Raw genomic sequence first — 13,935 nt, 5'->3', positions numbered from 1 at the left:
GGCCAAAAAAAGTATATTAAATCTGTGTTCACAAGACTTTTGGGTATTGGAGGTTGTAAACTAGAGTTTTTGCTTCAGAATTATGTAAAAATTATGCTGCCTACTCCTTCATATAAAACAATATATTGATTTAGTTTTTGTAAGACACTTTTTGTCAAGAAACACAGTATGCGTGGAGGCGTGAATCTGCATGAATAATGGGCCATTTACACCTGAGAAGACAAAAGAATCACATAATAATGACCTGAAATGACTTGCATATTAATGAGGCCTTTCAGTCAGGTAGGAGGTGAAAAAAACCCTCTGTAATAATGTCTCAGCTCATCATAAACAGCAATACTGTGAAATATTATTACAATTTAAAATAATGGTATTCTATTATATTCTTTAAAATATAATGTATTTCTGTGATGCAAAGTGTCTGAACAATTATGTTACCTCTATGGCATTTCATATAGGCTTTTAGCTTAAAAACATGCACATTTGGAGAAATATTGATGGATTCTTGTATATTTATGTCAATTTTCTATACTGAGAAGTAATATTTATTGTCATCACTATGAGTGCTGGATACTGTTTTTTCAATTCATACTTGTAGCCGGAGGGCGCTCTCTGTACACCTTTAGTCCACAAATTATTCTAAAGAAGAAGAGGACATTTCAGGAATGGTGTTTTTAATTCATACTTGCAGCCGTAGGGCGCTCTCTGTACACCTTTAGTCCAAAAATTCATATAAAGAAGAAAATGAACTAGGAACTAACTGCATGTCTTCTAGAGATCCATTGCTTTAACATCCAAATAAACACTTTTCAAGACAATAAATGCACGATTGAGATGATGAATGCATGTATTGCCTCTGAATTTGCGTCTGAATAGCGCTGGCTCCGTGGGCGTGGCCGCATTAGCGGATAATGAGCTGAATCACAGACTTCTGACATGGCTCTCTTTTCATACAGATTACATAAACACAGAATGTTTGTTTTCGATTTGACTTGCATGATTTAAAACCTGACATTTCAACGTTTCTTTAGACGTAAGTGTCATTTTTTTTTTTGTCATTAGTATTCATAAGTTAGTTCATTTTCTGAGAACTATCAGTTTGGACTTCGTTCAGAGGGAGAGGAGAGATCACGCATCATGTTAGTTTTCTTTATTTTACAAAAAGCACAACATTGTGTTTTTACTCTGAGTGTACACAAATAAAAGAAGACATTCTATAGTTTCAATTGATATATTACTTATGTCTCTATGACAAGAAATGACGGAGTATTTTAAGTCTGTTTTGCTGCAATGTGAAAAAAATCCTGCAAAACGCGCCGGCGCGTTTTCAGACCTCAGGGAGTTAAGCGTCCAGTATTGGCTTAACACTGGACTTGTGATTTCAGAAAGAGTTTGTAGGTCTTGCTGTTGTTGACGTATAATTACTTTTCTTTGGAGATGTTAATTAAGGCATGAGGTGGTCTGATCTCAGCAGGAGATATTCTACAAACTGTGGTGCTATTGATGACTTGATGAAACTATAGTATTGTTAATCTCTCTCTCTCTCTCTCTCTCTCTCTCGTATTCTGGTGATATTGAATTAAACAGTCTAGATGATAAAGCCCAAGGGAGGTGTAGTATTTTTTTATTACAGTTGTTCTGTGATGAAATTTTTAGCAGTTTATGGAAAGTTATATGGGGTTAAAAATAGTGGTTTAAATTTTTGTTCCTCTACTGTTTTATTCCTTAAACTTTTTTTTTTATGTTCTCAACTAATTGGTCTTAAACCAATTAAGGAGTTTATCTAACTCCAGTCAGACATATTTCTTAAGATTTGATGATAATCAAATCTTTCTTGCATTCAAAATCAGTTCGAATGAGTGCAGAGATGACTTAAGCTGGATAATTTTTAACTTGATATGCCATCTTAAAAATGTAGCACTCATGACAGGACACAAACTAAAACTGCCAAAAACAAAAGACTGTTATTTCAGCTCAACTCAAGTAAGTTGGCTTGCAAGCAGGCATTATTGGCCACCCCATGTCCAGTCATATCCCATCATGCCTCGCTCCTGACAGCTCTATTACCCATTAACCTGTAGAAGTTAGGTGAGCTTAGAATGGGGAATTTTCTGCTGCTCTAGTATCAAATACACACTCATCCACACAAACGGGCCGAGACACATGCTGAATGACACGCATCGCTGCCTAAAAACCCCATTTCATTCTTGTGCCCTGTGGATTGAACACAGGCTTGATCTAGGACAGAGAAGCCATTTCAGCTCCAGCGTCTTTCTGTTGTTTAATCTCTGTACTGAGATGATCAAAGTCCAAACTGTTCTTTTCGAATGCTGTGCGGCTGTGTCTATGAACGCTTTGATTTTCAGGCTGCCTGTATTACTGGGTATTATAGAGTGTTTCGAAGAACACCACGAATCTGATCATTGTCCCATCATTTCATGCCGAGAGACTCTTTTGCAGTCTGCAGATTGGTAAAACAACCACCTGAACCCATGAAAGTGAGGACTTACAGAAGTGGCTCACACACGTGGAAAGAAGTGCGTGTATCTTTAGCTGACTTTTGTTACGATGAAGATTTATGCTGGTATTTCAAAGTTATTGCAGCATTAAAGTGATAAAGAAGCATGCATGTATGATGAAAGATGCAGATGTGTTTGATCTTTAAAGGGTTAGTTCACCCAAAAAAAATTCAATTAATTACTCACCCTAATGTTGTTCCAAACCCATAAGACCTTCGTTCATCTTCGGAACAAGATATTTTTGATGAAATCCATGACCTTTCTGGCCTCCAATAGACTGCAAAGTTATTACAACTTTTAAAACCCAGAAAGGTAGTAAAGACATCATTAAAATAGTCAGTCCATATGACTACAGTGTTATAAAGCGACGAGAATACTTTTTGTGCACAAAAATAACAATTTCTTCTCTTCCATGTCAGTCTCATACGCTGTTCACGTTGTAAACAGCACAGTGCTTGTGTTCTACGTCAGAATGCCAGCTCAGTATTGGCTGACACATGCGTGTGATACTGATGCAGGAGCTGGCCAATAATGAGCCGGCTTTCTGACGTAGAACACCGTTTACAAAGTGAACAGTGTATGAGAAGAAATTGTTGAATAAAGTCATTATTTTTGTTTGTTGTGCACAAAAAGTATTCTCGTCGCTTCATAACTTAAAGGTTGAACCACTGCAGTCACATGGACTATTTAAACAATGTCTTTACTACCTTTCTGGGTCTTGAAAGTGGTAATAATTTTGCAGTCTATCGGAGGTCAGAAAGCTCTCAAAAATACCTTAATTGTGTTCCAAAGATGAACGAAGGTCTTAACGCATTTGAAATGACATGATGGTGAGTAATTAATGTCAGAATTTTCATTTTTAGGTGAACTAACCCTTTAATGATTGTGTTCCGTCTATTTTTTCGCAGCTTATTGCACTTAAACGGTCAAATACACACATGTACGCAATCAATTATATTGCACAACCCTACAACCACAAAATAAAGTATGCATCAAGACAGTGCAAATAATTTAACGTGATAATTGGATATTTTGATTAGGGATGCACATTAACTCTATTAGTGCACTCTTTAATATCTGTGTATCTGTAATCTTGATATGTCAATGAATTGTCATATATGATTGTATCAGCACAGCTCTAATTTTGGCGTCTTTGAAGCAGTTTTGGCCCCTCTGCTGTGTGCGAAACTGCTGATGGTGGTGTGTGTGAATGTGGCACGTGAGATGCTGTGTTGCATGTCGTGGGGCGTCGGACGCTTGATGGATGGAGGCTGCATTAGCTGCACTTTTCTCTGCTGTCTGCAGCTGCAGAGTCCAGATGTACCTCGCAGTCTCTTCACGCATGTCCTAAAGCACTAAAGAATCACCTGCTCTTCGGCCAGCCAATTAACCCCCTCTAAATAATAACATCCCCTGCACACAAACACACCACTAAAACACACATTACACTTTTTAACATCTGCCATCTTTGTGCATCATTACTTTACTGTTACTGCCGATACTGCTCTGAACCGGAAACGAAGACAATCCCCACTCTCTGACTCATCTATGCCTCAATCAGTGACTCTCAATGCTTGCCGTGGCGGAAATGGTCAATATGTTTAGTGTTGTGCAGGCCTGTGCCTGTGATGCAGGAAAATAAACTCAAGACACACAGTCTAGTGGCTGTAACCACCCACGCTTTCACTTATTATTGAATACATACTCTACAAGTACACGGCTCCGATCGCCACCCTTATGATAAAAGAACAGCTCAACAAGATGAGGGCCTGTTAAAACATCATCTAAACGAGATGCACTTACTGTGATTGACTGATGTAGATTCAGCACAGCATCAATCTTGGAAAATGCTGTCTTTTTTTTTTAAGCAATCTATGTCCTCCATAACATCCTGTGTGTAATTTATCTAATGTTTAAGATGTTTGATGATGTTGTTTGGGTATGTTAAAGGAGTTAAATGCAACATTAGGCCCTGCTTTATCTAAAAGCACTTTTTTTTTTTTTTTCTTTCTTTTTTTTTGTCATAGGTGACTGAATATCTGAATGGCCAGGAATCTGCCAAGAGCGCCAGGGTAAGATCATCTGCAATTTTAAACTCTTATCCTCTTTAATTCTTTCCTCTTTATTACACTACTCTTAATTCTGATTGGTCAATCCCAGCATTTTGCAGTTCTGGCTCACATAGCCAGCTTTGTTACCTGTAGCATTACCTGTAACTGCAGCATGGTGCACAACAAACACGGTCTTCTGGCTTAAACATTGCTCCATATGACAGGCTGATGGCTGTTTAACAAGATTCAAGCAGAAGAGAGAACCATGCCAACCCAAGAGCTTGATGATGATGTCCCTGCTAACGACGGCACTAATTATCATAGACATTAATTAGCTGTGATTCTCTCTGAGTTAACAGCCTCACACACATCGACCACAGAAATGGAGAAAAAAAAAAGATAAAAGCCTCTGTATGACATACAAAATGATTTCCCATCTTCGCTAAGAATCTCTGAAGCCGAAACCATTCGCCATCACGTAAATGAAACGTTTCGCTGGTTTATGTTTCAAAACCGATGTGAAATTGAAGGGCTGCGATGAATTTTGTTGAATGTAAAGCATTCACGCGTGACTAGATGTGAAGGGACTGGAGTTAAAGAGGACCGTAAACGACCGTTCGCCTCATTATTATTGAGGTGTTATAATGTTACAGACCACCTCGTGTTTTAATGATCCTGTCTACACGCTGACCATCTGCGCCTCAGTCTCACAGATACATGGGCAGAAATGCTTATCAGGATTTAATGATGGTGAATCAGTGCTGTCAAATGACTTGAAGCCTCATTTTGCTGCTTATTAATGTTTCATTGAAGTTATTTAGAATTTAAGGTGGGTTTCAAATATTTATGTTCCCTTTCAACACAATTCCTTTGCCCTACGTGTCTATTGGTATAGAAGAAGCCCATCCAAAAACGGCAAAGAACTGTTGATCTGAGGATTTGTCTTCATTATGGTCTACAATGCTTTCAATATGCGGTCAATAAAATTTTCGTATATGCACGATTGCACATACAATGTGAATTTAATACTAATTTGTCAACTTCATCGAAGCCACAATGAAAGCATCTAAACCACATTTAAAATCTGAATTAAACTGCATATGTAATAAATAGTTTTCAGTACTGAGTATTTCAATTCCACACTGACATGTATGGTTAGATATATATTTTAATTCGTGTTTCGGGAAAAAAATTAATTTTGCCTTTTATTTGCAGCTCAACATTTGGCGTTATGGAGATTTCCGTGATGACGACGCAGATGAGTTTGGGTATCGCCGCTAAGTCGTTGTTCCAAAGACCCTGTGGAAGATGGGATGCATTCGCAGAGAACACAAAACACAAAAGTCATGGGAAAAAACTGAAAACATCAGAATGCTCCTTTTTTTTTTTTTTTACGTTGAACATTTGCCTCTGTCTTTATTTTTCTTTTTTTTACACTCTGTGCATATCCTCTCTTCTGCCCAAGGACTTTGTTTCTTATCATTTTCTATTTTTTTTTTTTTTTAAAGCAAGTAGGCTACAGACAATCCACCTGTAGCTGCTTTAAATAGGACCAACGTATTTACCTAAATCTTAAATTTTGACATGATAGCCAATCATCTTTTCCATGTACATTTTTAGCCAATCACCAGCTGTCAAACCCCATCATAGCAAACCTGATCTGCCCAATCAGATTTCTATATTTTGGGGCAAGATTTTTAAAGAAATGAGGGGGATGCACAGAGCAACCATGAACTCAAAAGCTTGCTGAGAAAATGCCTACTTAATCATGAGATTCTATATTTCAGTATATATATGGATATTTTGAAGTTAGATCAAAGCTAACCAAGTGAACTTACTGAACGTATTTTTGTCTCTATCTGATGTGATCTGAGTGTTCGGTGACATTTCTGGGCATTTGTGTAGGACGTGTTTTCTTTCTCTGTGGCAAAAGAACCGCTGCCAGCACCTTTACAAGCATCTCTGGGCCTCCCCTGTGAGGTTTACTCAACAGTCATCGTTTCTTCTCTTCCTGCTATTGCCCGCCATACAGAAACAGTGTTTAAATTTGTTTCTTTCTGAAGTAGACCCTGTCATTGTATTTAAATCTGATAAATAAAAATGAGCAAAGTGCCTTGTTGTCTGACTGATTTTGAGGGATGGGGTGATGGTGGTGGCGAGTTCCTTTCTTTGACTATTTACAGCATAGTTTGGTGTAATTTGAGGCACATCAAAAACATAAAACACTATAGTGAATATACTATGCTACAATGGCAAAACATAGTAACTACAACAATGCTGAAACAGTAGGGCTGGACGATTAATCAATCGTCCGGTCGGACTCACCGCAGGTAACTCAATCTGCAGTTGTTACTCCTGTCTCCTGACAAAAACATTGCATGCGGCGCCTGTGGAGTGTGGAAAGTTACTGGAATGCGCAACCGTGCGTCTCTCACAAGGAACGTCATGGCAGTGATTGACAAGCCAGAGGGCCAATCATTTACGCGATGATCGCGTAAACGATTGGCTGATGTTTTTAAGGCCCTACCTCGTGCACAGATGATGTATATTAATATTATTCCTTTCAGTGCACCTAATAAATAGTCTTTTATCAGTTAGTAAAGACAGTTTCAAGTAATATTGCAAAACTGTAAAACAAAACATCCTCTTTAGCACCTTTAACTTGATGTTTTCATATTGAAATAACGTGTTTCAATCAAGTAAACCCAACCAGGACTCAATCAAACAGGATTTTCACTTCCTATCATGCTTTGCAAAGGGGCTGAACTAGGAGTGTAAATGTTGAAATAAAGTGTTATTTTAAGTAGTTTTTAGGAAGATGAGAAAATGGACAAGAAGAATTAATTGTAAATATCAATGTATATGAAAACAATTTATTATATTATTTATTTTCCAAAACATTGCAAATTAGTTGGGCTGACACTATTAAATTAAGCTGTGCCCAACCATAGTAAATAAGTTGAATCAACCTTAATAAATTAAGTTGACCCAACGTAAGTACATTAAATTGGAATAAAACAATTGCATGATGCTGAAATAAAGCAACTTAATCATGTGGAAATCCTTTCCATGATTTTTTTTATGTTCGTTCAAAGAGTTATTTTTTTGAGTGAAGTTTGGACATTCAAGCAATTTTAGACGATTGGATGTATATCATTTCGAGCTACCGTGCTCACGCAGCTGCATTGTGGCACGAACACTCATACAAACAGTAGCTGCGCAAAACATGAAGATCGAGAGAGGAGCGCCGAAACTAGTTGTCAGCGTTGTCCTGTGATTTATCACTAAAGTAGCTTAGAAACTCAAAACCTAAAGCATATATTTTTCTACTTTTGAACTGTTTACAACCCCCACAGCTTCACAATTAATAGAGAGATTGTAGGACTAATTCACATACGCAATCGCGCTCTTTACATACTGGTACTGTGCTAATTTATCTTTATCTGATTTAGGCTACAACGAGCAGAAATCTGTAAGAAATGTTAAGAACCATAGATAAAATAAATAACTGCTGAAAGTGAGCTATGTCAGATTACTCTTTCAATAGGAAAAAATATCCCACCTTTAATAATCTTATTTACAATACAAACCTTGTCAGGTAACTATGAGGGCAAAAAAAAACAAAAAACAAAAAAATAATAATAATCATTCATTAATCGTAATCGGGGTAAAATGTTCAATTAATCGCGGTTTTGATTTTAGGCCATAATCGTCCAGCCCTATGAAACAGAGAAAAATAGTTTCTGATACTTTGAATGATTTGATATTAATTCCCCTGAAGAGGATATGTTTCATTTGATATTACAGTCCCCCTGTATTCTTTTAAAACTGATCTTTGATCAAAATGACATTTAAACGTTTTCTGACATTCTACACAATGCCATGACGTATTTCTATGCTTCGCAGCATAATTAATGATATGGTAAAGACCGCACCACACGTTGACTGGATTAGTAACAAAATATTTGTGACATATATTTGAGACTCTTTTGTTCAATGCAGTTTTATGGAGAAAATACAGAGCACTGGTGTTGACTTAGGGCTGGGCGATATATCGCATGTGATTGTCACGCGCATTTTGTCAGTAAAGCCGGTTCCCTGATTACCGCTAAATCGCCATCACCTGCTTTCAAATGGAGCGCCATTTAACAGACAGAGCCGTAGATCAATGACAAGCCACGCAATATCGCGTTCATTATCGAAGGCGAGTCATCTGCGATATGAACGCGATATTGCGTGGCTTGTCAGTGAACTACAGCTCTGTCTATTAAATGGCGCTCCATTTGAAAGCAGGTGATGGCGATTTAGCGGTAATCAGGGAACTGGCTTTACTTTCAAAATGTGCGTGACAATCTCATGCGATATATCCCCCATCCCTATGTTGACTTATGAATTTGAACATGGTCTGTCTTGAAGCATATCAAAAACACCACACATTTTAAAAACATAATTTTAAAATGTAAATTATTCCTGTGATGGCCATTTTCAGTATTACTATCAATATTGAAAACAGTTGTTCAGCTTAATATTTGTGGAAAGAAGCATTTACAGATTTTTTTTTTTTTTTCTGAATTTTTTATAAAAATTGAAAAGAACAATGAATTTGAAATGGAAATATTTTATAACATTATAATGTCTTGATGAATATAAGTATTTTCTTCAACTAAAAAAAAAAAAAAAAACACCAACCACAAACTTTGAAACGGTAGTGTATTAAAATGTAGCAACAACATGTTTTAAAGTTAAATTTGTGCATTTTCAAAATAGGAAGTGTATGAAGTGTAAGATCAATTAATTTCTCATGAGTCCCAATGTTTCTCCCTCAATGTTTTTTTTTTTTTTTTTTCCCAGACAAACTGAGACTCTTAAAAATGTTGACCTATTGTTTTAACCACAGTTGGTTTCAAAAGAGTAAAACTTCCACCCAGTATGAAGCGTTGGGTCTCTTGCTGAAACTGCAGTAGATGAGTTGAGACTCACTTGAGAACTAGCCTGCATTTGAGGCTTTAGCTGAATGGCCCTCATCTCTGCTGACAACATCATTGCATCTGTTCTCCACTGCCCTAATGAACCATGAGCACCCTGGTTTTGCCCAGTGCAACTCAGGGTATTTATTAGCTCTGTGAGAAAGGGCTTTTATATGAGATTATGGTATAATGTAGTTCTCTAATGTTAGTTTATGACTTTTAGAACAGGGATTCGGTCCAGATTTCTGCCTCATTGCTGCACTGATGTGCTGTTTCAGCTTTATTATATCCCTTTATTAAGTCAAAACACTGGAAATAACTCATGTTTAGGTTGAGATCTAACTTTACAGTCATATACACACATTTTTTGGAAGGACGTCACGTCCTTTTCTTGTCAAATAAAGACAGACCTTGTCTCCATTTTAAATCTCCTCTCCTCAGTGAATCTAGTAATGTTCGGCTTGATTAGCTCAATTCTTTGACCTCCCTAAACCTTATGTTAAATAATTTAAGGTCTCAAACCTGTATATATATTCACTCAAATTGAGAAATATGTCACTAGACATTCTGCAGTACGTGGTGCTTTAACAGAAGACGAGGTGTAATTGTTCAGATTAACATTAAGTAGGTGAAGTCATGGTGCAGCAGGTAGTGTTGTGGCGAACACACAGATGATTCAGATTCACATTCAAATCCACATTGTGTCCCAGTGCCCTTTTTCTTGCATTCAATTTAATTTCCCCACTTCACTATACCATTATTAAAAGATACAAAAAAAACTTTCAAAATAATCTTTATGATGCTGCTTGAAACTTGAAAAAAAAAAAATATATATATATATATTTATATATATATATTTATATAAAAATATATATATATATTTTTAAACTTTAAAAGACATCTTGGCTAATCAAGAGTTTTTCCTCTAATTTGGATAGTGTATTAATTAGGATGAATCAGTATTATTTCTACTCTTCAAAACATTGATTGATTGAGTTAATGTTTGGTGTTTTAAATGTTCATTTTACCTTAAGATGCCCAGAATGTTTTAGCAGTAGCAGATATTTCGCCCCTGTCCTTCCATGTTTCTCCTCTCGCCCTCACATCTGTCAGTCCTCAGGGGGGGAACACCCTGCTGCTGTTTTAACCTGTCTTTCATCATGGAATATGAACTATATTAGTGTCTCCATAGTACACCTGCAATATATACAGTGTTCTGAGACTTTTTTTTAATGTGTTTAAAATATTTAACAAAATTAGCGCAGCATCCATTTTTTCCATCATAATTTGGCTAGCGTTACATTATATGATCATGCTCTTATTCAGCAAATGCATTTAAATCATTCAAGCACCACAAGACAAACGAGAATGCGTTGTCGTGACACACACACGGCTCGTGTACACGGAAAGATGCACGCCACTATCAAGTTCTCTTTCATGCTTGAACAAACAACACACAATTATGCCAAAATGCCTGTTTTGTCGAGTATCCTCATAAGAGTAGTCTTAAAGTTCCCCTGAAATCAAAATTTAAGTTTTTTAGCTTTTAGTACGAATATGTTAGCCTTAATGTTATGAATAAGCTGGTGTGGTTCAAAACAATGACAAAATTCACATTTAGGATATATAAGCATTCAAAACGTACAGTCTCTCACTTCTGCTAAAATGGATCACGGATTTTCATGACATCACATCGTCAAATCTTTAGTCCAATCAAATGCTCTCTAGAAGTCCCGCCCCCTTCTACACTATGAACAGACACTGAAGCTAAGGCTGAAATCGGTCATTTGCTTACAGATTTTCTAGTTTCTACATGGTGAACGGCACATCGGACCCATTTGAATTCTGCACAGAATGCTCTATATCAGTGGTTCCCAAACTTTTTAGCTTGGAGTACCCCCTGAAGGTATGACCATCCTTCTGCATACCCCCTCTCTTCCACTTCGACTGCAGTCACACCTTTACCATTAAGGGACAATATTTGCCCCCTAAATTGATTTTCCAGTGCTTTTTTTTTTTTTTTTACCTTTATCAATAACTTTATAAAATAATTAATGTTTTTAAATAAAAATATGTTCAATAGAGAAATATGCAATGATAACAAAACTAAGTAAAACTTTTAAATATTAAACTAAAACCGCCAGTAGGTGGCAGCAAGTCACTGTTTTTATGAGTGAGTCATCGAGTCATTCATTCAGTAACGAAAAAAGTGGCTGTGAATGAATGAATCAATGAATCACTGACTCTCACGAATCGTTCAAAGCCCCAGAATTGTTCGTGAAACACAGACGTGTTGTAGTTCTGCTGTGGTTTTCGTTAGAACTATTATTTCATTGCAAAATAGAGTAAATACTGACAGTACTGTACGTTTTATTTTTTGACCTGTTGTATAATAATGTCAAGTTTGCAGTCATGTGGATATTTGGGTACAATCGTTCGTTATCATCATTAAACACAATAACTCACACAAGGTATGTTTTTGTATCGGAGAAAGTTTGAGTCTTAAATCGAAATGAATCCATTATCTGTGTCTATATTTGTTCTTCATGCGAGTAAGTGCTAAATCCCCACTTTTACAAAGGTGCACTGTCGTGAATGACAGTAATTTAGCGCGATTTAAGGCAGCAGATTCTGCATGCAATCATATGCATGCTGCTTGTGTGGATACAGTCATTTTTGACTGCAAATGATGAGGTAATTTGATTAAATGTACTGGATTTACGACATTTTGGCAGTTAGAAATACATGCTTGATTTTAATATTATTTTAAGGTAGAATTAAATGACTACTAGACTAGACTACTCAGCATTTTGTTCACGTACCCCCTTTTGTCACCTCACGTACCCCCAGGGGTATGCGTACCCCAGTTTGGGAACCACTGCTCTATATTAAAGCGATATAAAGGACATTATGAGGATAAACGGTTAGAGATTAGAAGGAAACTGAGGTTTTACAGAGTCTAACAGCTCTGGCCAAGCTGTAACATAAACTAAACGCTATTGGCTATTTTAAAAAAATTCTCCTTATAGTGGACTTCAATGGCCTCCAGACGGTTGAAGGTCAAAATTAGTTTCAGTGCAGCTTCAAAGAGCTTTAAACAATACCAGACGAGGAATAAGAGTCTTATCTAGTGAAACGATCAGTCATTTTCAAAAAAAAAAAAAAAAAAAATACACATGTATATGGTTTATAACACAAATGATCGCCTTACAAGTGCTGCTGCCATGCCGCCTTCCATATTCTTCAAAAAGCTTACGCTCTATGTCCTACGCCTTCCCTTACAGAAAAAAAAAACGTTTGTTCCGTAAGTTGAATAGGAAAGGCATAGGACATACACACTGAAACTGTAATTTTGACCTTCAGCCGTTTGGAGGCCATTGAAGTCCACTATAAGGAGAATAATCCTGTAATGTTTTCATCAAAAACCTTAATTTCTTTTCGACTGAAGAAAGAAGGACATGAACATCTTGGATGACATGGGGGTGAGTAAATTTACATAAAATTTTTATTTCAAAGTGGACTAATCCTTTAAAAGAAGAGTTCACCCCAAAAAAAGTGTCATCATTTAATCAATATGTGACTAATGACTTGTTGTATGGCTTCAGAAGAGTTGGGATATAGCGCACAAGTATGGACTACTTTTGTGGTTCTTTTTTGAAGCTTGAAATCTTCAGTCCTCATTGCAACTGCAATGAAAACAGTGACCAGCATAGTACTTCAAAATCCTCCTTTTGTGCTCTAAAGAAAGTCATACAGCTTTGGAACGATATAAGGGTGAGTGAAAGATGCCAATTTTCATTCGAGTTAACTATCCCTTTAAATGAACACATGGTCAGTTTCTTAACACTTTCACTTATACAACATGACAAACACTTCTACTGACAAGATGCAATGAACAGAGATGCACTTTGAATTTCTGTGCAGACTGCATTGAAATAGTCTCTTCTTTTGTTCAGTGCTTTTATGCTTTGTTTTTGTTTTTTAATGTTTAAATTGAAATGCAATGATTATGTGCTCTTCACACTCAAGTTTTAAAAACTAGCTAAAAACCAGAGGTCAGGATTTGTTTTTTGTTTTGTTTTTCCATCAAATTGTATTCTGGCAGATCAGCACAGTTGCTCAGCTGCATTTCTTTGACACCAGCCAAAAGAGCAGAAAAACAGCATAAATTCAAGAAATGGATGTACAACCATGAACTTGAGGTGCAGTGAGAATCTCAATGTTTTTTTCTACATTGGTCTGAGTTGTGTTGTGTTACAGATTTTTATTTCTGACTGTTAAAAACTATGGCTGACATTATTATTAGATTTACATCAAATTCCATCCAGTCTTGAGAAATCAAAATGTAACTAATAATATTAAATTATTTAATTGTCAGTAGCAGCAAACTCTGATCCC

The 13,935-nt window shown here is 36.5% G+C and overlaps 1 protein-coding gene and 1 long non-coding RNA gene across 3 annotated transcripts in view; one reads left to right on the top strand and one right to left on the bottom strand.

Moving 5' to 3' along the window:
• snd1 (staphylococcal nuclease and tudor domain containing 1) overlaps window positions 1-6,682 on the top strand; it is a 184,031-nt gene extending 177,349 nt beyond the window's left edge. Inside the window, exons 23-24 of the mRNA XM_048157179.1 lie at window positions 4,547-4,591; window positions 5,786-6,682. Coding sequence (XP_048013136.1) covers window positions 4,547-4,591; window positions 5,786-5,851 — 111 coding nt within the window. The 3' untranslated portion in view covers window positions 5,852-6,682. The remainder of the gene's footprint in view (window positions 1-4,546; window positions 4,592-5,785) is intronic.
• Window positions 1-13,935, bottom strand: part of LOC125246256 — a 260,532-nt gene that overhangs the window by 17,060 nt on the left and 229,537 nt on the right. Inside the window, exon 7 of one of the 2 annotated variants that reach the window (XR_007179802.1) lies at window positions 10,566-10,689. The exons of the other annotated variant lie outside the window; for it this stretch is intronic. This is a non-coding gene — a long non-coding RNA (uncharacterized LOC125246256). The remainder of the gene's footprint in view (window positions 1-10,565; window positions 10,690-13,935) is intronic. 2 annotated transcript variants of the gene reach the window in all.

The sequence above is a fragment of the Megalobrama amblycephala genome, linkage group LG14, assembly GCF_018812025.1.
Source record: "Megalobrama amblycephala isolate DHTTF-2021 linkage group LG14, ASM1881202v1, whole genome shotgun sequence".
NCBI lineage: Eukaryota > Metazoa > Chordata > Actinopteri > Cypriniformes > Xenocyprididae > Megalobrama > Megalobrama amblycephala.
Note: the sequence above shows the minus strand (reverse complement) of the source record. Positions and strands in the feature narration are given on the sequence as shown.